The sequence below is a fragment of the Aethalodelphis obliquidens genome, unplaced genomic scaffold, assembly GCF_003676395.1.
Source record: "Aethalodelphis obliquidens isolate GAN/ISIS:26980383/991018 unplaced genomic scaffold, ASM367639v1 scaffold9, whole genome shotgun sequence".
NCBI lineage: Eukaryota > Metazoa > Chordata > Mammalia > Artiodactyla > Delphinidae > Aethalodelphis > Aethalodelphis obliquidens.
Window position 1 is genome coordinate 36,510,045 of NW_020837953.1, and position 25,339 is coordinate 36,535,383.

Sequence of the window (25,339 nt, forward strand, 5' to 3'; positions counted from 1 at the left end):
TGTGTGTGTGTGTGTGTGTGTGTGTGTGTGTGTGTGTGTGTGTGTGTTAAGTTTGGGATGCATCTTGGATATCCAGCTGGGGCAGTTGAATATACCCAAGAAGAGGCTGGAGCTAGAAGGGTGTGCATTTGAGAGCCGTCGGTATTTAGAGGTAGATGGTATTCAAAGCCATAGTGTTGAATGAGCTCCCCTCAGAATGAGTGCAGGTAAAGAGGACGGCTCCTCTAGGCTGAGCTGAGGCCACCATCAGAAGCTAGTCCCTGTCCCAACTGGGTAGACCTTCCCCGATCTCCCATGGTAGCCCCCACCCCACCCCGCTGGCTCCTGTGTCATGGGGACCCTGAGCTCTGTTTTCTCCCCCCAGGCCTACCAGAACTGGGTGAAGAAGTACGGGGCTGAGCAGACGTTGCCCACCCTGGGTCTCACCAATAACCAGCTCTTCTTCCTGGGGTTTGCACAGGTGAGTTCATTAGAGAAAAGCCAAACTCAGACACAATCTGCTATCTTGAGTTCCAGGAGCTCTGAAAATCAAAAGGCAAGTTTCCTCAAATTGGGAAGCCCTAGCTCACTGGTCCGTCCGCAGGGCAGTTACCCTGTAAGGAGGTGAGCTTCATCATTAGAGAAATTCAAGGAAGGGCCAAGAATGCTGTTAGAGGAATTCCTGCATCAGGTAGGTGAGAGGACGAGGTGACTGCTAAGGGCCCTTCTGCTTCTGGGGTTCTAGCAATGTCTTGAAAACAAGACGTCCCGGGCTGTTCCTTGAGCTGGCATTCAGCATGTAGCCTTCTGTTGGTGCCCAGAGCCACCAGGCCATTAGACAGTTTGATCTGGACTCAACGTGGTTTTGGGGCAGAATCCTTCATTCAGGTGAAATGTCACGAAGATGCCCGGAACAGACAGAGAGCTGCTCTGGTTGCAGCAGAGGAAGCTGGGATGGGGTCCCACCAGCCCCTGTCTCTTCCTAACCCACTTGACAGGCTCTCCTGGCCCCCCGGGGTCTCAGAACCAGGCGGGGCCCTTATTTCCCTGCTGTGGTGATGGGGCCAGTGGTGACCCCGGCCTCTCCCATGTCTCTCCCCCGAAGGTCTGGTGCTCTGTCCGCACGCCCGAGAGCTCGCACGAAGGTCTCATCACCGATCCTCATAGCCCGTCCCGCTTCCGGGTCATCGGCTCCATCTCCAACTCCAGGGAGTTCTCGGAACACTTCCACTGCCCGCCCGGCTCACCCATGAACCCTCGTCACAAGTGTGAAGTGTGGTGAGAGGGGTGGAGCATCAAGAGCCAAGGAGGAAGCAGGGCAGGGGCTGAGGACCGCCCCCGGGGCGGGGCCAACAAGGCTGCCCGCTCCTTCCGGCGCCCAGGGCGGTGCCTGGCCACCTCGGGCCCCCTTCCTCTCGCTGGAGGGTTTTCAGCCCGAACCAAGTCTGTGATGTGGGTTCTCACATTAATCCGAGATTTGCTCCCCTGTGAAGACCCGGTCATCCCAGTCACACGTGTGTCAACTCTGATGGGCATTTGGGTGTCAGGCCGGTTGCTCACCAGGCCTGGGCCCCACGCCGACACGGGCAGCGGGACACAGCCTCCTGCCCACATCCAGCGCCAGATACACCACAAACACCACTGTGTCAGTGCTTTAAAGATGTATTTTTGGGGAAACTATTTTTTAAACATTGTGGAATACACTGGAAATCTTCAGGGAAATAACGCATTTGAAACACTTTTTTTTTTTTTAAGGAAAGGATTGGTATATTTATTATGTTCTGTTTTTCTAAATAACCTGTGGACAAGCCCCACTGATTTACCCCCCCTCGCTTCCTCACTTGCTGCAAGGTTGGGCTGAAGCAGGATCCCCAGCCACTGAGCAGGTCCCCCAGTGGAGAGCTGCCTCAGTCCCTGGGGTATGCGGTTTCAGCCTCCTCCCCTGGTTCTTGGTCCCCTGGTGCAGAGAGGAGAGGCATAGAGGCCCGGCAGAGGGAGGGGCCAGCTCGTTGGTACCACCCCCTCAGTGTGCCTGCCTCTGTCCCCAGAGTCCAACAGTGGGAACCCCAGCAAGGAAGATCTGACCCCGAAGTCACAGCAGAGGACTGATGGCTGCATGAGGCCAGGTCAGGGCCCTCAAACCCTGTCTGGAGGTGCCCGAGCACCCTGGATCCGGGTCACAGGAGCCCTGCGAGGCTGAGACATCCCCATCAGGTGTACTCTGCTGTGCCCTAGATGTCCTCTTTCCGTCCGCCTTCTTCTGACTGCCCCCTGTCAGTCCTGGGGCCTGTTGTCTCTCTGCAGCATCCTGCCATCCCAGCCACTTTGGAGTCTCTGCCTTGCACACCCTCTTCTCCCAGGGAAGAAGGAAAGGGAAAGCAGCTCTCATTGCCCAAGGGCCCAAATCCTCCCTTCGAGCTCCGTCCTCTACCACTGGCCCGGGCCGGGCTCCCAGGACCGCAGCCAGGCCCGCCCTCCCTTCTCTAGTGCCTTATCCAAGGCTGCGCCTGGGCTCCCCACAAGGAGACAGCCCTCCGCACCCAGGGGCCCCTTGGCCTCCTCAGTGAAGCCCCCCAAGTGTCCTGACTGGAACACAAGGCCATACCCCCTACTCCAGCGCCACACAGCTGCCCCTCATAGCCACCCAGAGGCTCTGACCTACAGGTCTACGGCACTGAGGTCAGGAATCTGAAGAGCCCCTGAACTGGCCCTGGGCTCCAGCCCACCCTCAGCCCCTTGGGCTGAATCAAGACCATACTTGTAGCAAGATCCACTGCTCTTCTTGGGGGATGCTCTTAGCCACGGGAGGCTGCGAGGGGAAGGCTCCCCCAACCTGGTTGGTCTGGCCTGAGGTGTTAGGGGACCAGGAATGTCGTCCCCTCCCTGTGGCCTCATTTTCTCTGGACTCCCCCACCTGGTGGAGCTCATGTAGCCCCAGGCTGGCCCTGAGGAAGCAGGCAACCCCTGACCAAGGCAGGAGCTGCCTCAGCCCTCCTGCCTGGTAGCCAGGCCACCGGGCCAGCCCCGCTCCTACAGGGAGCCAGAGTTCTCCTCGCCCAAGATGAGCAGAGGCTCAGCCACTGCCTCGCCCACCTTCAGGTCGGCCCTGGAGCTGGGGCAGGGGTGTTGGCAGTGGGCTCCAGGTGAGGCCCCTGGCCCCCACCAGAGGCAGGCCTGCAGTCTCTTCAGAGGAAAGGGAGGACAGGAGCCAGAGAAGGAGCTGGAGTCGGGAGCCCGCCATGCGCACCTCACCACGGAGGGACCGGCTCTCCTGGGCCTGGCGCCCTCCCCTCCCTCACCCTCCTGCCCTCCGGCCTTCCCCGAGGAGGGTCGCAGTCCCGGCACCATGGACTGGGACCTGCCAGCCAGAAGCAGGGGTCCTAGGGCTGAGGGTCCAGCCGGAGGGAACATCCTCTGCCCTCATTGCTTCAGGGAGTGGGAGGGGACAGGCCGAGGAGGACTCTGGGACCAGCGGGGATGGAATCAAAGGAAGCACTCCCACTGCCTCCCCCACAGAGCCTTGGGCAGCTGCGCTCTGAGAGGCCCCTTCCTCCTAGGCCTGGGAGCCATAGGGGCGGCTTCTCCGTGGGCACATGGACGTGGGGTTTGGAGCTGGGAATCTATTTTTTGTATTATCATGTTTTGTGCTACTGTAGTTTGGGTGTGGCACTATTGTAACTGAAATAAAGTACTTGTACCGAGGGCCATGTTGGTCCAAGTGTGTGTCCTGTGGAGCTAAGGGAGGGCTCCCGGCCAGCACAGAGCTGCTAGCACCCCCAGGGCCTACTGCACCTCCTCTCCAGAGCAGAGGCCTTGGACCCTGACAAATGCCAGAAGGTTACGCAGTGACTATGCCCACCTGGCCACACTTCATCCACATGACCGTGTAAGGGCCCCCTGCTGGTGAGAATGATGCATGTCACCACATGGGCTCAAGGAACCTCCTGGTAAAAATAATTTTTCCATTATCTTGGAGCAAAGGATGTCATCAGTGGGTTTCCAGGCCTCAGGTGCTTGGGCAGGGCCAGGCAGGAGAAGGGGCATTCGAAGAAGTTCAAGGAAGAGTCTCTGACATACACTCATGCCTCCTCCTGGGTTTTGCACGTATTCTTCCCTCTGCCTGGAATACTCTTCGCTGACTTCTTTTGGCTGATAAACTCCTACCCATCCTTCAATGCCCAGCTCAGCATCACCTCTAGGAAGCCATTCCTGACCTCCAGTCCCGATCAGGTGGCTCACACAGGCTTCCCTCTCCTACCAGAGTGTCTTAGTGCCAGGGCTGCCATAACGAACTATGACAACGTGGTGGCTAATACAACAGAAATTTATTGTCTCACAGTTCTGGAGGCTAGAAGTCTGAGACTGAGGTGTCGGCAGAGTTGATTCCTGCTGAGGAATGTGAGGGAGAATCTAGGCTAGAAGCCTGGTTTCTGGTGATTTGCTGGCAGTCTTTAGTGCTGCCTACTTGTAGAAGCATCACTCCAGTCTGTCTGCATCTCACATGAAAATATGAGAGGCTGCTAAAAACAGTACCGCCTCGGGCGCGCGCACACACACACACACACACACACACACACACACACACACAGGCTGAAGGTGCAGAAGGGAGACATTTTTTCCTGCAGAGGCCCATCTTACTGACACTCTCCCTTTCCCAATGACCGAGTGAACAGACTCCTTTCTCTTCCCCACTCTGAGCCCTGGGGCCCCTGCTTCTCCCTTCCCGAACTGCCTCCCTTTTTTGTTAGCAGCAGATCCTCCGCTTCCAAAGCATGCCCCCCTCCCCAAGCAGGAATTAAAACCCCAGCTCGACCCTCTAGGAGTTTATCCTACAGTTAAGGAGATAGAAACACATGCAATATGCGATTGAGAACAACTAGAAAATGTATACAACCTATAATAACAATTAATTGTGAAAGCAAAAGCCTTCAGCAGAGACTCTCCATAAGTGTTGAGGAACTGCAGAGGGAGGGATGAGACAATATTCTAAACTTTAAAGAATCTACTACAATAATAAAACAATGAAAAATGGGTGAGACCTTTACAAAGAAAACTAAAACTTTCCAGAAGACCATAAAAGAAGACCTGAATAAATGCAGATGAATACCCTTATCATGAATGGAAAAGTTCAACATAATAAAAGATGTCAGTTCTCCCCCACGTTAATCTATACTTTCCATGTACTTTCAACCAAACTTCCAAGATAATTTTCATGGAATTTGATAAGCGGATTCACATGGAATAGAAAATGCACCACGGCCAAGACAATTTTGAAAAAGAATAATGAGGGAGCTGGTTCTCTCAAAATATGTTATAAAGCTTTAGTGAGTAGTATGATGTCGTGTTGGTGTAGGATTAGAGAAATGAAACAACATGAATAGATTAGGGAGACAATTCTATGTATACGTGGGAACTAGTATAGGATAAAGGAAGCCCTTTAAATCAGTTGGGAAATGATGAACCATTTAATAAATCGTGTTAGGATATCCACTTGGGAAAAAATGAATCTAGATCTTGCCTGTCTCACACAGTTCTCACACACGGTGATCACAGTGATAAATGCTACACATATGGAGCCCTAAACATGCAGTAACTATAAAAGTATTAGATGAAATATTACAGAAGATGTTCATGACTTTGGGTAGGCAAAGTCATCTTTGAAAAGACACTATTCACAAATATGAAGGTAATTGTAGAATTTCTAAAAATATTTTTTAAAAAACTCTAAAGAAATGAAAATCTACCATAATCCTATCATCCAAAGACACACACACACACACACACACACACACACACACACACACACACACACACACACACACACACTTGGACTTCCCTGGTGGCGCAGTTAAGAATCCGCCTGCCAATGCAGAGGACACGGGCTCAAGCCCTGGTCCAGAAAGATCCCACACACGGCAGAGCAACTAAGCCCGTGCGCCATAACTACTGAGCCCACGTGCCACAACTACTGAAGCCTGCACACCTGGAGCCTGTGTTCCACAACAAGAGAGGCCACCGCAATGAGAGGCCTGAGCCCTGCAATGAAGAGTAGCCCCCGCTCACCGCAACTAGAGAAAGCCCGCAGGCAGCAACAAAGACCCAACGCAGCCAAAAATAAATAAATTAAATTTTTTAAAAAGCCCTTTAAAGACACATACACAAAGGTACAAGTGAATAAAGAAAAAAAAACATAAAAGGAAAAGACTAATACATTTGGCAACATGAAGACAATTCATTTATAAACAAGATACAATAAATAAAATTAAAAGATTAGATAAATAACACGGATCTACTATATAGCACAGGGAACTATATTCAATATCTTGTAATAACCTATAATGGAAAAGAATCTGAAAAAATATATATATACATACATATATATAAAAACTGCATCACTTTGCTGTACACCTGAAACTAACACAACATTGTAAATCAACTATACTTCAATTTAAAATTTTTTGAATTAAAAGACAAGTGACAGGTCCAGTGGTAAAGAATCTGCGTTCCTATGCAGGGGACACTGGTTCGATCCTTGGTCAGGGAACTAAGAACCCAGATGCCACGGGACAAATAAGCCCACACACCACAAACGCTGAGCTCGTGCGCCTCAACTAGAGAGCCTGCGTGCCGCAAACTACAGAGCCCACTAGCTCTGGAACCCGCGCCACAACTAGAGAAGAGAAAACCTGCACGTCACAACTAGAGAGAAGCGCGCGCGCCACAACGAAGAGCCTGCACGCTGCAACAAAGACCCGATGCAGCCAAATAAATAAATTTCTTTTTAAGTGACAGATTGGAAGAAAAAATTTGCAACATGCATAGCTAATGATCCAGAATATATATAAACAACGCATAAAATTAAAAAACCCAATCAGGTGAAAAAGAGAGCAAAAGATTTAAAGAGATCATTCAGAGAAGAAAAAAAATACAAAAAGAAACCAATACAAAAAGACAAAAACACTCTCAGGATGTCCAACACCAAATACCAAAACACTGAACACAGTTGGGGCATAATAGCCACCAGCAGCACCAGCACCCGGGAGGAATCTGGAAAGAATAGAAAGGGTAGCTTTGTAGAAGCATTGCTTCCTGGAGAGAAGCAGATATATAGAGTAGGGCTGGTCCCCTTGTAGATGTGATAGTGAAGGAAAGAAGGGATTAAAAAGGGAAAAGTAAGAATCCTAAAAAACAAACAAGAAAGCTAATATGATAGTGTAAGTCAATTATACTTGAATTAAAAAAAGTGAGACCTAAGAAAAGCCAATTCCCCACCACACCACCTCCTCCTCCTCCACACTGTTTATAAAGGATGTTGAACAGGGGCTGCAGGACGTACAGCAGAGGGCAAGCTTGAATAAGAAGTCCTGTCCATGAATGACTAGGACTATAAAAAGGCAGATCACATACATTCAAAACTACTGTTAAAAAAAAAAGAGAGAGAAAATAAATGCAAATCAGAGCATCTCAGCAGAAGAAAACTAACATGACACTCCAAACTGAATTAAATATCCTCAAATAAGCATTTAGGGATACGGAAAAATACCTCAAATCAGAAATACAAAATCTGACAGCAGAAATAGGCCAAAAAAAGAGGATGAAATGAAATGAGAATTGATATTGATCTTGGAGAAGAAAATAACAAAATCATATCATAAATGAAGATTAAACTAAAAGGTGTCCAAGGATGATAGATTCAAATGAAAACTTACTAAAGGACATTGAAGAAAAGCAGGAAGACAACCAAGAGAATGAAAATTAGATAAAGAAGTAAAAACGGTCAGAGAGAAAATGGTGGAAATGAAAGACAGGCAAAGAGTTAACATTTAAAACTGTAATCCAGGAAGACTTTCTAGAAATAAAAGACCTGGGTCTACACATCAAAAGGGTTCACTGGGTACTATGTAAATTGACATGGAGCAATCAACTCTAAGATAGATCCTTGTAAAGCTATTGGACTTTAAAGATAGAAAGCAGAGCCTCCAGGCAAAACTATGAAATAACTTAGGCAGACTTTTAAAAAAATAACATACATTATATGAAGTACCTAGAATAGACAAATTCATAGAGACAGAAAATAGAATAGAGATTACCAGAGGCTGGAGGGAACGAGGGAAGGGGAAGTTATAGTTCAATAGGTACAGAGTTTTTACTGGAGATGATGAAAAAGTTTTAGGTATAGATAGTGGTGGTGGTTACACAACATTGTAAATGTATTTAATGCCACTGAATTGTACACTTATGAATGGTTAAAGTGACAAATGTTATACATATTTATATATATTTTGATGCAATAACAAATAAATAAGATGCAGAGCAAAGCAATAGTGGAGCAGCATTCTCAAGAAACTTACGGAAGCAATCCAAGGATGTTACATTGAACCCAACTGTCCTTCAAATAGCAAAACTACAAAACAACAAATAACATACAAGGGAATCCCCATAAGGTTAACAGCTGATCTTTCAGCAGAAACTCTGAAAGCCAGAAGGCAGTGGCAGGACATACTGAAAGTGATGAAGGAGAAAAACCTGCAACCAAGATTACTCTACCCAGCAAGGATCTCATTCGGATTCGACAAATAGCAAAACTACAGAAAAACATCTGCCCAGCGAAGGGAACTAACAACAAATGAAAAGGCAGCCTATTGAATGGGGGAAGCTATTTGCAAATAGGGGAAGATATATCTGATAAGGGGTTAATATCCAAATATACAAGGAATTCATACAACTCAGCACCAAAAAAACCCAATTTAGAAAACTGGGCAGGGCTTCCCTGGTGGCGCAGTGGTTGCGAGTCCGCCTGCCGATGCAGGGGACACGGGTTCGTGCCCCGGTCCGGGAATATCCCACATGCCGCGGAGCGGCTGGGCCCGTGAGCCATGGCCGCTGAGCCTGCGCGTCCGGAGCCTGTGCTCCACAACGGGAGAGGCCACAACAGTGAGAGGCCCGTGTACCGCAAAAAAAAATTTTTTTAAATAAAAATTAAAAATTGGGCAGAAAATCTGAATAGACATTTTTCCAAAAAAAGACGGGCTAACAGACACATGAAAAGATGCTCCACATCATTAATCATCAGGGAAATGTAAATTAAAACCACAATGAGATACCACCTCGCACCTGTCAGAATGACTATTATCAAAAAGACAATAAACAACAAGTCTTGGCCAGGATGTGGAGGAAAGGGAGCCCTCGTGCACTGTTGGTGGGAATGTAAATTGGTACAGCCTATGGAAAACCCTATGGAGGTTCCTCAAAAAATTAAAAATTGAGGGCTTCCCTGGTGGTGCAGAGGTTAAGAATCTGCCTGACAATGCAGGGGACCCAGGTTTGAGCCCTGGTCTGGGAAGATCCCACATGCTGCAGAGAACTAAGCCCATGCACCACAACTACTGAGCCTGTGCTCTAGAGCCCGTGAGCCGCAACTACTGAAGCCTACGTGCTGCAGCTACTGAAGCCCACAAGCCTAGAGCCCACGCTCCGCAACGAGAGAAGCCACCGCAATGAGAAGCCTGCGCACCGCAACAAAGAGTAGCTCCCGCTCGCCGCAACTAGAGAAAGCCCGCGCACAGCAACAAGACGCAACACAGACAACAAGTAAATAAATAAATAAATAAATAAATAAATAAATAAATAAATAAATAAATCTTAAAAAAAAGAAACAAAACATTGAACTACCATATGATCCAGTAATTCCAGTTCTGGGTATTTTTTAGAAGACAACAAAAACTCTAATTTGAAAAGATATATGCACTCCAATGTTCATTGTGGCATTATTTAAAGTAGCCCAAATATGGAATATATGGTCAGGAAAAGACAGTCTCCCAGTATCTCCCCCACTATTTACCCCGGTTCCAGATGGATTAGCCAATGTAATTAGCTAGGAATCGGAAAAGCAAAAATAAAGTGATCTCTACTTGCAGATGACATGATTGTGTACCTGAAAAACTCTAGAGAATAAATGGTAAAATTAACTTAATAAAATAATTCATCAGAGCTTCCGGGAAGATGGCGGAAGAGTAAGACGCGGAGATCACCTTTCTCCCCACAGATACACCAGAAATACATCTACACGTGGAACAACTCCTACAGAACACCTACTGAACACTGGCAGAAGATCTCAGACCTCCCAAAAGGCAAGAAACCCCCCACGTAACTGGGTAGGGCAAAAGAAAAAAGAATAAACAGAGACAAAAGGATAGGGACGGGACTTGCACCAGTGGGAGGGAGCTGTTAAAGAGGAAAGTTTTCCACACACTAGGAAGCCCCTTCGCGGGCGGAGACTGCGGGTGGCGGAGGGGGAAAGCTTCGGAGCCGCGGAGGAGAGTGCAGCCACAGGGGTGCAGAGGACAACGCAGAGAGATTCCCGCACAGAGGATCGGTGCCGACCAGTACTCACCAGACCGAGAGGCTTGTCTGCTCCTCTGCCGGGGCGGGCGGAGCTGGGAGCTGAGGCTCAGGCTTCGGTCGGAGTGCAGGGAGAGGACTGGGGCTGGCGGCGTGAACACAGCCTGCAGGGGGTTAGTGCGCCACGGCTAGCCGGGAGGGAGTCCGGAGAAAAGTCTGGAGCTGCCGAAGAGGCAAGAGACTTTTTCTTCCCTCTTTGTTTCCTGGTGCGCGAGGAGAGGGGATTAAGAACGCTGCTTGGAGGAGCTCCAGAGACGGGCGCGAGCCGCGGCTGGGGGCGCGGACCCCAGAGACGGGCATGAGACGCTAGGGCTGCTGCTGCCGCCACCAGGAAGCCTGTGTGCGAGCACAGGTCACTGTCCACACCCCCCTTCCGGAGAGCCTGTGCAGCCCACCACTGCCAGGGTCCCCGGATCCAGGAACAACTCCCCCGGGAAAACGCACAGCGCGCCTCAGGCTGGTGCAACGTCACGCCGGCCTCTGCCGCCGCGGGCTCGCTCCGCACCCCGTGCCCCTCCCTCCTCCCGGCCTGGGTGAGCCGGAGACCCCGAATCAGCTGCTTCTTTGACCCCATCCTGTCTGAGCGAAGAACAGACGCCCTCTGGCGACCTACACGCAGAGGCAGGGCCAAATCCAAAGCTGAGCCCCTGGGAGCTGTGAGAACAAAGAAGAGGAAGGGAAATCTCTCCCAGCAGCCTCAGAAACAGCGGATTAAATCTCCACAATCAATTTGATGTACCCTGCATCTTTGGAATACATGAATAGACAACGAATCATCCCGAATTAAGGAGGTGGACTTTGAGAGCAAGACTTATGATTTTTTCCCCTTTTCCTTTTTTTGTGAGTGTGTATGTGTATGCTTCTGTGTGAGATTTTGTCTGTATAGCTTTGCTTCCACCATTTGTCCTAGGGCTCTATCCGTCCTTTTTTTTTCCTCTTAATAATTATTTTTTTATTTTAATAACTTTATTATATTTTATCTTACTTTATTTTATTTTACTTTATCTTCTTTCTTTCTTTTTTTCCTTCCTTCCCTCCTTCCTTCCTTCCTCCCTCCCTCCTTCCCTCCCTCCTTTCTTTCTTTCTACTTCTACTAATTCTTTCTTTCTACTTTTTCTCCCTTTTATTCTGAGCTGTGTGGCTGAAAGGCTCTTGGTGCAGCCAGGAGTCAGTGCTGTGCCTCTGAGGTGGGAGAGCCGACTTCAGGACACTGGTCTACAAGAGACCTCCCAGCTCCACATAATATCAAACAGCGAAAATCTCCCAGAGATCTCCATCTCAACACTATTACCCAGCTTCACTCAACGACCAGCAAGCTACAGTGCTGAACATCCCATGCCAAACAACTAGCAAGACAGGAACACAACCCCACCCATTAGCAGAGAGGCTGCCTAAAATCATAATAAGTCCACAGACACCCCAAAACACACCACCAGATGGGGACCTGCCCACCAGAAAGACAAGATCCAGCCTCATCCACGAGAACACAGGCACTAGTCCCCTCCACCAGAAAGACTACACAGCCCACTGAACCAACCTGAGCCACTGGGGACAGACACCAAAAACAACGGGAACTACGAACCTGCAGCCTGCAAAAAGGAGACACCAAACACAGTAAGATAAGCAAAACTAGAAGACAGAAAAACACACAGCAGATGAAGGAGCAAGATAAAAACCCACCAGACCTAACAATTGAAGAGGAAATAGGCAGTCTACCTGAAAAAGAATTCAGAATAATGATAGTAAAGATGATCCAAAATCTTGGAAATAGAATAGACAAAATGCAAGAAACATTTAACAAGAACCTAGAAGAACTAAAGATGAAACAAACAATGATGGACAACACAATAAATGAAATGAAAAATACTCTAGATGGGATCAATAGCAGAATAACTGAGGCAGAAGAACGGATAAGTGACCTGGAAGATAAAATAGTGGAAATAACTACTGCAGAGCAGAATAAAGAAAAAAGAATGAAAAGAACTGAGGACAGTCTCAGAGACCTCTGGGACAACATTAAACGTACCAACATTCGAATTATAGGGGTTCCAGAAGAAGAAGAGAAAAAGAAAGGGACTGAGAAAATATTTGAAGAGATTATAGTTGAAAACTTCCCTAATGTGGGAAAGGAAATAGTTAATCAAGTCCAGGAAGCACAGAGAGTCCCATACAGGATAAATCCAAGGAGAAATACGCCAAGACACATATTAATCAAACTGTCAAAAATTAAATACAAAGAAAACATATTAAAAACAGCAAGGGAAAAACAACAAATAACACACAAGGGAATCCCCATAAGGTTAACAGCTGATCTTTCAGCAGAAACTCTGCAAGCCAGAAGGGACTGGCAGGACATATTTAAAGTGATGAAGGAGAAAAACCTGCAACCAAGATTACTCTACCCAGCAAGGATCTCATTCAGATTTGATGAAGAAATTAAAACCTTTACAGACAAGCAAAAGCTGAGAGAGTTCAGCACCACCAAACGAGCTCTATAACAATGGCTAAAGGAACTTCTCTAGGCAAGAAACACAAGAGAAGGAAAAGACCTACAATAACGAACCCAAAACAATTAAGAAAATGGGAATAGGAACATACATATCGATAATTACCTTAAATGGAAATGGACTAAATGCTCCCACCAAAAGACACAGATTGGCTGAATGGATACAAAAACAAGACCCATATATTTGCTGTCTACAAGAGACCCACTGCAAACATAGAGAAACATACAGACTGAAAGTAAGGGGATGGAAAAAGATATTTCATGCAAATGGAAACCAAAAGAAAGCTGGAGTAGCAATTTTCATATCAGACAAAATAGACTTTAAAATAAAGACTATTAGAAGAGACAAAGAAGGACACTAGGTAATGATCAAGGGATCGATCCAAGAAGAAGATATAACAATTGTAAATATTTATGCACCCAACATAGGAGCACCTCAATACATAAGGCAAATACTAACAACCATATAAGGGGTAATCGACAGTAACACATTCATAGTAGGGGACTTTAACACCCCACTGTCACCAATGGACAGATCATCCAAAATGAAAATAAATAAGGAAACACAAGGTTTAAATGATACATTAAACAAGATGGACTTAATTGATATTTATAGGACATTCCATCCAAAACCAACAGAATACACATTTTTCTCTAGTGCTCATGGAACATTCTCCAGGATAGATCATATCTTGGGTCACAAATCAAGCCGTGGTAAATTTAAGAAAATCAAATCTGTATCAAGTATCTTTTCCGACCACAACGCTATGAGACTAGATATCAATTACAGGAAAAGATCTGTAAAAAATACAAACACATGGAGGCTAAACAATACACTACTTAATAACGAAGTGATCACTGAAGAAATCAAAGAGGAAATTAAAAAATACCTAGAAACAAATGACAATGGAGACACAACGACCCAAAACCTATGGGATGCAGCAAAAGCAGTTCTAAGAGGGAAGTTTATAGCAATACAAGCCTACCTTAAGAAACAGGAAACATCTCGAATAAACAACCTAAACTTGCACCTAAAGCAATTAGAGGAAGAAGAACAAAAAAACCCCGAAGTTAACAGAAGGAAAGAAATCATAAAAATCAGATCAGAAATAAATGAAAAAGAAATGAAGGAAACTATAGCAAAGATCAATAAAAATAAAAGCTGGTTCTTTGAGAAGATAAACAAAATTGATAAACCATTAGCCAGACTTATCAATAAAAAAAAGGGAGAAGACTCAAATCAATAGAATTAGAAATGAAAAAGGAGAAGTAACAACTGACACTGCAGAAATACAAAAGATCATGAGAGATTATTACAAGCAACTCTATGCCAATAAAATGGACAACCTGGAAGAAATGGACAAATTCTTAGAAATGCACAAACTGCCAAGATTGAATCAGGAAGAAATAGAAAATATGAACAGACCAATCACAAGCACTGAAATTGAAACTGTAATTAAAAATCTTCCAACAAACAAAAGCCCAGGACCAGATGGCTTCACGGGCGAATTCTATCAAACATTTAGAGAAGAGCTAACACCTATCCTTCTCAAACTCTTCCAAAATATAACAGAGGGAGGAACACTCCCAAACTCATTCTACGAGGCCACCATCACCATGATACCAAAACCAGACAAGGATGTCACAAAGAAAGAAAACTATAGGCCAATATCCCTGATGAACATAGATGCAAAAATCCTCAACAAAATACTAGCAAACAGAATCCAACAGCACATTAAAAGGATCATACACCATGATCAAGTGGGGTTTATTCCGGGAATGCAAGGATTCTTCAATATATGCAAATCAATCAACGTGATACACCATATTAACAAACTGAAGGAGAAAAACCATATGATCATCTCAATAGATGCAGAGAGAGCTTTCGACAAAATTCAACACCCATTTATGATAAAAACCCTGTAGAAAGTAGGCATAGAGGGAACTTTCCTCAACATAATAAAGGCCATATATGACAAACCCACAGCCAACATCGTCCTCAATGGTGGAAAAAGTGAAAGCATTTCCACTAAGATCAGGAAAAAGACAAGGTTGCCCACTCTCACCACTCTTAATCAACATAGTTTTGGAAGTTTTAGCCACAGCAATCAGAGAAGAAAAGGAAATAAAAGGAATCCAAATCGGAAAAGAAGAAGTAAAGCTGTCACTGTTTGCAGATGACATGATACTATACATAGAGAATCCTAAAGATGCTACCAGAAAACTGCTAGAGCTAATCAATGAATTTGGTAAAGTAGCAGGATACAAAATTAATGCATAGAAATCTCTGGCATTCCTATACACTAATGATGAAAAATCTGAAAGTGAAATCAAGAAAACACTCCCATTTACCATTGCGACAAAAAGAATAAAATATCTAGGAATAAACCTACCTAAGGAGACAAAAGACCTGTACTCAGAAAATTATAAGACACTGATGAAAGAAATTAAAGACGATACAAATAGATGGAGAGATATACCATGTTCTTGGATTGGAAGAATCAACATTGTGAAAATGACTCTACTACCCAAAGTAATCTACAGATTCAATGCAATCCCTATCAAACTACCACTGGCATTTTTCACAGAACTAGAACAAAAAATTTCACAATTTGTATGGAAACACAAAAGACCCCGAATAGCCAAAGCAATCTTGAGAATGAAAAATGGAGCTGGAGGAATCAGGCTCCCTGACTTCAGACTATACTACAAAGCTACAGTAATCAAGACAGTATGGTACTGGGACAAAAACAGAAAGATAGATCAATGGAACAGGATAGAAAGCCCAGAGATAAACCCATGCACATATGGTCACCTTATCTTTGATAAAGGTGGCAGGAATGTACAGTGGAGAAAGGACAGCCTCTTCAATAAGTGGTGCTGGGAAAACTGGACAGGTACATGTAAAAGTATGAAATTAGATCACTCCCTAACACCATACACAAAAATAAGCTCAAAATGGATTAAAGACCTAAATGTAAGGCCAGAAACTATCAAACTCTTAGAGGAAAACATAGGCAGGACACTCTATGATATAAATCACAGCAAGATCCTTTTTGACCCACCTCCTAGAGCAATGGAAATAAAAACACAAATAAACAAATGGGACCTAATGAAACTTCAAAGCTTTTGCACAGCAAAGGAAAGCATAAACAAGACCAAAAGACAACGCTCAGAATGGGAGAAAATATTTGCAAATGAAGCAACTGGCAAAGGATTAATCTCCAAAATTTATAAGCAGCTCATGCAGCTTAATAACAAAAAAACAAACAACCCAATCCAAAAATGGGCAGAAGACCTAAATAGACATTTCTCTAAAGAAGATATACGGACTGCCAACAAACACATGAAAGAATGCTCAACATCACTAATCATTAGAGAAATGCAAATCAAAACTACAATGAGATATCATCTCACACCAGTCAGAATGGCCATCATCAAAAAATCTAGAAACAATAAATCCTGGAGAGGGTGTGGAGAAAAGGGAACCCTCTTGCACTGTTGGTGGGAATGTAAATTGATACAGCCACTGTGGAGAACAGTATGGAGGTTCCTTAAAAAACTACAAATAGAACTACCATATGACCCAGCAATCCCACTACTGGGCATATACCCTGAGAAAACCATAATTCAAAAAGAGTCATGTACCAAAATGTTCATTGCAGCTCTATTTACAATAGCCAAGACATGGAAACAACCTAAGTGTCCATCATCGGATGAATGGATAAAGAAGATGTGGCACATATATACAATGGAATATTACTCAGCCATAAAAAGAAACGAAATTGAGCTATTTGTAATGAGGTGGATAGACCTAGAGTCTTTCATACACAGTGAAGTAAGTCAGGAAGAGAGAGACAAATACCGTACGGTAACACATATATATGGAATTTAAGGGGAAAAAATGTCATGAAGAGCCTAGGGGTAAGACAGGAATAAAGACCCAGACCTACTAGAGAATGGACTTGAGGATATGGGGAGCGGGAAAGGTAAGCTGTGACAAAGCGAGAGAGAGGCATGGACATATATACACTACCAAACGTAAGGTAGATAGCTAGTGGGAAGCAGCCGCATAGCACAGGGAGATCAGCTGGGTGCTTTGTGACCACCTAGAGGGGTGGGATAGGGAGGGTGGGAGGGAGGGAGATGCAAGAGGGAAGAGATATGGGAACATATGTGTATATATATATATATATAACTGATTCATTTTGTTGTAAAGCAGAAACTAATACACCATTGTAAAGCAATTATACTCCAATAAAGATGTTAAAAAAAAAAAAAAGAATTCATCAAAGAAGCAAGTTAGGGCTTCCCTGGTGGCGCAGTGATTGAGAGTCCGCCTGCCAATGCAGGGGACACGGGTTCGTGCCCCGGTCCGGGAGGATCCCACGTGCTGCGGAGTGGCTGGGCCTGTGAGCCATGGCCGCTGAGCCTGCGCGTCTGGAGCCTGTGCTCCGCAACGGGAGAGGCCACAACAGTGAGAGGCCTGGGTATCACAAAAAAAAAAAAAAAGCAGGTTATAAAATTAACATGTAATAATAAATAGCACTCATACACACAAATACTTACCAATCAGAAGATATGATGGATGAGGAAAACTCATTTACAGTAGCAGCAACAGAAAATAAGATGCTTAGAATAAACAAGTGTCAGTGCCCTTTAGGCAAAGACCCCCAGGAACACACTGGTGGTTGGACAAATTGGGATTATTGCTTCTTGCATCAGAGAGCACGCACACTATGGGAATCATAGGGTATCTCAGTAAGTGGGTGTTGGAAGATACTTATTATAGAATTTGGTCTTGTGGTAGGTGATCTTGAGGAGGGTTTAATGGAGTGGGGCTTTAGTTTGGATGCTGTCAGAAAATGAAAGTATGTCTATAAATGGTATCTTTTTTCAATTTTATTGAAGTATATTTAATTTACAATGTATTAATTTCTGGTGTACAATAAAGTGATTCAGTTATACATGTATATTCTTTTTCCTACTCTTTTCCATTATGGTTTATCACAGGATATGGAATATAGTTCTCTGTGCTATACAGTAGGACCTTGTTGTTTATCCATTCTATGTATAATAGTTTGCATCCGCTAATCCCAAACTCCCAATCCATCCCTCCCCCACCACTCCTCCCCCTTGGCAACCACAAGTCTGTTCTCTATGTCTGTGAGTCTGTTTCTGTTTTGTAGATGTTTATTTGTGTTTTATTTTAGATTCCACATGTAAGTGATATCATATGGTATTTGTCTTTCTCTTTCTGACTTAACTTCACTTAGTATGATAATCTCTAGGTGCATCCATGTTGCTGCAAGTGGCATTATTTCATTCTCTTTTATGGCTGAGTAATATTCCACTGTATACATGTACCACATCTTCTTTATCCATTCATCCATCAATGGACATTTAGGTTGCATCCATGTCTTGGCTATTGTGAATAGTGCTGCTATGAACATAGCGGTGCATGTATCTTTTTTTTTTTCTTAACATCTTTGCTGGAGTATAATTGCTTTACAATTGTGTGTTAGTTTCTGCTTTATAACAAAGTGAATCAGCTATACATATACATATATCCGCATATCTCCTCCCTCTTGCATCTCCCTCCCACCCTCTCTATACCACCCCTCTAGGTGGTCACAAAGCACCACGCAGGGGCCATGCTAATCTTCTCTGTATCGTTCCAATTTTAGTGTATGTGCTTCCAAAGCAAGCACTTTTAGAATTGTAGTTTTCTCTGGGTATATGCCCAGGAGTGGGATTGCTGGATCATATGGCAACCCTATTTTTAGTTTTGTGAGGAACCTCCATACTGTTTTCCATGTATGAATGGTAGCTTAATACATCTTATCTAGTTGGAAGACTAGACTGAGGCTAAAAGGAGTTGTTAATGTTTTGACAAAAAAATTTTTAAGGTCACAGAACAGTTTTAATTTCCCCCTGTTTCGCTCATTTAAATCACACTTAGTTTTCAAATAAAGACAATGATGAAATCATACTTCCATCTAAACATGATACGACTATCCTGCCTACAACCAAAACACACCAGCCCTTCTCAAAGAGAGGATGCTGAGTCTTTGGGCGATGTTCGCTTTTCTCCTTTGATATTCTGTAACCTAAATTCTGAAAATAAGCGTAGCTCTTATTGATAGGTCTTCCATTAGATGATAAGTGAATAGGAGCGGGAAGAAAACAAAACTATTTGGATAACATACATACAAACATATTCATAACAAAATAAGGAAGAGATACTCATAACTATTTGAATCCTCGTTTCTGCAATGTGGTCAGAGCTGGTCTTTATAACTCCCTTCTTCCATTACTCATTCCTTATTTCCTTTGCCCTCAACAAGCCTCTTAGTTGGTCATGACTCTTTGCCTGCTGGAGTGAACCAAACCTTCATTCTTGAAAGGTCTAAGCCATTAATAGTCCTGCTTATGTTGAGTTGTTGTAGTTTTTCTTTGGCTTTATTCACAGGACATGGTAGAGATGCCATAAGGCAGCTCCTGTATTCCAGACATACTCTTCCTTGTTACCATTGTAGAGTAGCAATCCAACTTGCCCTTGGTAGTCAGGATCAATTGCCCCAGCCACTAGAGAAACCTCCTTATTTGCCTGTTAATTCTGAGTCATGGGGAGCCCAAGGTGGCTGGGTGGCAATTCAATATACTCATTGCCACATTGCCTAGTGGAATCATTCATTCCTCCCTTTAGAACTAAGACCTGTAGATCAGCAGAGCCTAAGGTCACAGGGGACAGGGAGCGAAAATGTTGCTAGTAGATCACTAGGCGTAATAGGGAGAGGACCCACTCTTATTTCCACCCTTTGATTCCTGGCCCTGTGAACGCTGGCTACGAGAAAAGCAGCACCATCCGTTGGACGCTGATTTAGAGCATATACAGCGTGGAGGACATTGCTACAGCCCTGCAAAGTATTGCCACCTAGAAGGCCCTGTAATTGAGTCTTCAAAAGGCCAGTACAGGGACTTCCCTGGTGGCGCAGTGGTTAAGAATCCGCCTGCCAATGCAGGGGACACAGCTTCGAGCCCTGGTCCGAGAAGATCCCACATACCGCAGAGCAGCTAAGCCCGTGCGCAACAACTACTGAAGCCAGCGCGCCTAGAGCCCGTAATCCACAAGAGAAGCCACCGCAGTGAGAAGCCCTCGCACCGCAGCGAAGAGTAGTCCCCGCTTGCTGCAACTAGAGAAAGCCTGCGCGCAGCAACAAAGACCCGACGCAGCCAAAAATAAATAAATAAATGTATTTTTAAAAAAGGCCAGTACACCATTCTATAAAGCCAGCTGCTCCAGGATAATGGGGAACATGATAAAACCAGTGAATTCCATGAGCATAGGCCGATTGCCAGATTTCGTTTGCTGTGAAGTGAGTTCCTTGATCAGAAGCAACACTATAAGTCCACGGATGGTAAATTTGGCAGAAGGACTGTGTTCAGGGACCTCCTTGCCATCAATTTTCCCATCGTGTTCTTTCTGAGTCCCTTATGACCCAGCTAACCACTGAGCATAGCCTGTGAATCAATATAGACTCATACCTCTGGCCATTTCATCTTCTAAGCAAGATGAATAATCAGGTGCACTGCTTGAAATTCTGCTCACTGGAAGGATTCCCTTTCATCACTGTCCTTCAGGGATGTCCTAGAAAGAGTCTGTACTGCTGTAGGTGTTTACTTGGTGCAGAACCATGTGTAAACCAAGCCTGAGTTTTCTCTTCCTCAGTCAGCTGGTTGCCAGGAGCTCTGCAGGAGGCCGTAAGTGTGGGATGGGAGAGAGAAGGTAATGTAGCGGGAATAGGAGTCATGAGCATTTGGACCACTTCCTCATGAAATTTACTTGTGCCCTCTGGGCCCCTTCAAGTACAGTCTCCACGATACCACCTCCATTTCATAATGAGCACTGTGGTACTGCCCGCTCTTCTGGCTTGGTAGGTCAGACAGTATCTAGTTCATGAAGGGCAGCTCAGATCACATGGTAATGGGGTAGCCTACGGTCAAGTGGCCAGCAGCAAGCCAAACGCTGTTTCCCAAAAAGAGTAATCACCCACAAAATCCGAAGGGTCTGTTCTATGATTCACCTGTGGGAACCTGCCAAAGGCTCCAGTCGTCTCCAGCTGCCAGTGACACTCCAAGTGCCGTTGGATCTGCTGCATCATGTAGCCCAAGTGGCAGAGCAGCTTACACAGCAGCCTGGACCTGTTGCAGAGCCTTCTCTTGTTCTGGTCCTACTCAAACTAGCAGCTTTGAAGGTTAATTGCTAAGTGGGCCCTAGTAGCATACCTAACTGAGGAATATGTTGCCTCCAAAATCCAAAAAGACTCACTAGACGTTGTGCCTCTCTTTGGGTTGTAGGAGGTGACAAAAGCAACAATTCGTCCTTTACCCTAGAAGACATGCCTTGACATGTCCCACACCACTGGACACCTGGAGATGTCACTAAGGTGGGAGACTGCTGAATTTTTGTGGGGTTTATTTCCTACCCTCTGACACACAATTGTCTTATCAATGTCTAGAGTATTCGCTACTTTCTTTTATTTATTTATTTATTTATTCTTTGTTGTGGCACGTGGGCTTCTCTCTACTTGTGGTGTGTGGGCTCCAGAGCACGAAGGCTCTCTAGCTGTGGCATGCAGGCTCAGTAGTTGCGGCCCGGGGGCTTAATTGCCCCATGGCATGTGGGATCTTAGTTCCCTGACCAGGGACCCAACCCGCGTCCCCTGCATTAGAAGGCAGATTCTTAACCACTGGACCACCAGGGAAGTCCCTAGAGTATTTGTTACTTTCTGTTCACCAAGTCCAATCAGTACAACATCTATAATGGACCCACATGATGTCTTGTGGAAGGAAAAGGCCATCAAGGATCTCGGGGACTAAATTATGACATAGGGCTGGAGAGTTGATAAGCACCTGAGGAGGGATGATCAGGTATATTGCTTGCCTGTCCAGCTGAAAGGATACCACTTCTTGAGGTCTTTACTAAGATATATTGAAAGAAAAGCATTTTCCTGGCTGATAGTTGCACACTAGGTTCCAGGATGTTATGGGCTGAATGCTTGTGTCCCTCTCAAATTCATACGTTGAAATTCTAAGCCCCAATGTGATGGTATTAGGAAGAGGGTACTTTAGGTCATGAGTGTGGAGCCCTCATGAATGGGATTAATGCCCTTATTAAAGAGACCCATGGGACTTCCCTGGTGGTCCAGTGGCTAAGACTGTGTGCTCCCAATGCAGGGGGCCTGGGTTTGATCCCTGGTCAGGGAACTAGATCCCTGCTAGGTTCAGGGAACTAGAACCTACTGCAACTAAGACCTGGTGAAGTCAAATAAATAAATAAACATTAAAAAAAAATTTGAAAAATAATAAAGAGACCCATGTGGGAACTCACTGGCGGTCCAGCAGTTAGGACTCCGCACTTCCACTGCAGGAGGCACAGGTTCGATCCCTGGTCAGGGAACTAAGATCCCACATGCCGTGCAGCGTGGCCAAAAAAAAAAAAAAAGAGAGAGAGAGAGACCCATGTGAGGACAGAGCAAGAAGATGACCCACCCACGAACAAGGAAGTGGGCTCTCGCCAGATGCTGAATCTGCTTGATCTTGGACTTTCCAGCCTCCATAACTATGAGAAATAAGTGTTTGTTGTTTAAGCTACCCAGGCTGTGGTATTTTTGTTATAGCAGCCTGACTAGACTAAGACACAGGGGAGGTCTCAAGCAATGAGACCATATCTGGAACAGCAGCAGCAATGGAGTCAGCATCTGAATAAGTTTATGATAATCCACTGTCACTCTCCAAGATCCAACTATTTTCTGCACAGGACAAACGGGCAAGTTGAATGAAGATGTGGCGAGAATCACTCTTCCAGCACTTTTCAAGTCCTTCATGGTGGCAGTAATGCCTGCAGTCCCTCTGGGAAAGTGGAATTGCTCTTGGTTTACTAATTTTGCAGATACAGATGGTGCTAGTGGCTTCCATTTGGCCTTTCCTACCATAGTAGCCCTCACTCCACAGGTCAGGAAACAATGTGGGGATCCTGCCAGTAGCTGAGTATGTCTATTCCAATTATGCATTCCAGAACTGCAGAAACAGCCCCAGGTTGGATCTCAGCCACCACTGGGAAAACTGTGAGTTGGACCTGAGCTAAAACTCCATTGATCTCCTCACCTCCATGAGCCCCTACCACAGTGGTGTTTTGGATCAGTTCAGAGCTAGCATCCAGTAATCCCTGGAAAATGTGATTATTTCCTTTTCCCCAGTGCACGGTCACTCTGGTAAACAGCCATAGGTCCCTTTTGGCAGCAGGGAATTCCCTGGTGGTCCAGTGGTTAGGACTCAGCGCTTTCACTGCCGGGGTCCGGGCGGGTTCGATCCCTGGTCGGGGAACTAAGATCCCACGTGCCACGCAGTGCGGCCAAAAAAAAAAAATTCTTAGCTTGCAAGTTGTACAAAAACAGCAGAGGAGTGGATTTGGCCCATAGACACAGTTTGCCAATCCTTGCCTTGGCGATTTAGAATGTACATCTTTAATTAATCTCCATCTGATTTCAAATAATATTATGCTACTTCACATAGAGGGAAGGAAACTTATAACAGTCTACTCACAATTCCTCCCTCCCATCTTTGTATATTATTGTCGTCTGTTTTAGTTTTGTATATGCTACAAATCCACATCGCTATTATTTTTGCTTTAGATACTCAATTATCTTTCAAGGTGATTAAAAGAGTCTAAACATGCCTTTTATATTTACTTTTTTTTTTTTTTTTGCGGTACGCAGGCCTCTCACGGTTGTGGCCTCTCCCGTTGCGGAGCACAGGCTCCGGACGCACAGGCTCAGCGGCCATGGCTTACGGGTCCAGCCGCTCTGCAGCATGTGGGATCCTCCCGGACCGGGGCACGAATCCGTGTCCGCTGCATCGGCAGGCGGACTCTCAACCACTGCGCCACCAGGGAAGCCCTATATTTACTTTTATTTTAACCATTTCTGGAGATCTTCATCTCTTTGTGTAGGTCCAAATGCCTATTCTGGTATCATAGTCTTCCACATGAAGAACTCCTTTATGATTTCTTATAGTATAGGTCTGCTGGTGATGAAATCTCTCAGCTTTTGTTTATCTGAAGAAGTCTTTACCTCACCTCATTTTTTAAAAATTATATACCGTAAAACTGACTTTTTTGCATACAGTGCTATGAGTTTTGAGATAAGTATAGGATTCTCTAACCACTACAAATGATATAGAATAGTTGTGCTTTCATTAAAAAAGAAAAAAAAAGCTTTTTATTTTGAAATAATTATAGACTCATAGGAAGTTGCAAAAAATAGCATAGAAAGTCCTGTGTACCCTTCACCTAGATTTCCTCAGTGTTAACATCTTACATAACTATTGTACAACATCAAAACTTAACATTGTCAATTCAAGAAACTGACATTAATACAATACTGTTAATCAGACTTATTAACACCTTATTTACATTTCACCAGTTTTTATATGCACTCATTTATCGTGTGTGTGTGTGTGTGTGTGTAGCCATATGCAATTTTATGCCATGTGGGGATTCATGTTACTAGCACCTTCATCTTTGAAAGATATTCTTGCTGCAAATAGAATTCTGGGTTGATGTTTCTTCAGCACTTTAAAGATGTCAGTTCATTGTCTTGCTTGTATAGTTTGTATGGCTGTTAGCATCACTGACTCCATCTTGGGCCCGTTCAGTTCCTCCCATCCTTCCACTGACCCTACGTTGGGCTGTACTGGGTAGTAACTCTCCTCTCTGTCATCAAGGGCTTTGTAGTTAATAGATAATGTTTAATGATCGTTAGGTCCAGGTGGCCTCTATGGTCTGTTAGTTCCCAAACAATGATGAAGACGTTTGCTGACGTATTCCCAGCACCCAGAAGACTAGCTACCTATTCATAAATCTTGACTTAGGAATGCATTCTGTGTTTCCAAGCACGTAGCCCCGTACCCTAGGTTAACTATAAAATTGCCCCAATGGCCCCTCGGTGGTACGCAGTGCAGCTGTGAGTGCTTATGTGTTGCTGCCCGCCCTGTAAGTTATCCTTTAACAAACTGATCCATTGATTACATAAAGCTGCTTCCCTCATTTTTCAATCTCAAGATACCTTTTCAGTTCAGTGAGCACTTTTTGCTCCCTCTGTCCTCCAACGTAGTTTCTGATAAGACATCTGCTGTAATTCTTATCTTTGTTCCTTTGCGTGTATTAATGTATCTTTTTTTCCCTCTGTCTGCCTTCAGGATTTTCTCTTTATCTTTGATTTTCAGCAATTTGACTATGATGTTTCTAGGTGTTTTTTTCTTTTGTGTTCTTATTGGCGGGGGCATTATTTATCCCACTTGGTGTTCTCTGTGATTCTTACATCTATGGTTTGATGTCTTTCATCATTTTTGGAAAAGTCTCATCCACTATCTCTTCAAGTGTTTCTCCTG

At 44.7% G+C, this 25,339-nt stretch overlaps 1 protein-coding gene and 1 pseudogene across 3 annotated transcripts in view; one reads left to right on the forward strand and one right to left on the reverse strand.

Moving 5' to 3' along the window:
• ECE1 (endothelin converting enzyme 1) overlaps positions 1–3,684 on the forward strand; it is a 114,452-nt gene extending 110,768 nt beyond the window's left edge. For all 3 annotated transcript variants that reach the window (XM_027109861.1, XM_027109862.1, XM_027109860.1), the window contains exons 18-19: positions 365–460; positions 1,085–3,684. In XM_027109861.1, coding sequence (XP_026965662.1) covers positions 365–460; positions 1,085–1,261 — 273 coding nt within the window. In that variant the 3' untranslated portion in view covers positions 1,262–3,684. The remainder of the gene's footprint in view (positions 1–364; positions 461–1,084) is intronic.
• Positions 3,685–18,529: 14,845 nt separating this feature from the next.
• LOC113622499 (uncharacterized) lies at positions 18,530–18,597 on the reverse strand (annotated as a pseudogene).
• Positions 18,598–25,339: the final 6,742 nt, after the last annotated feature.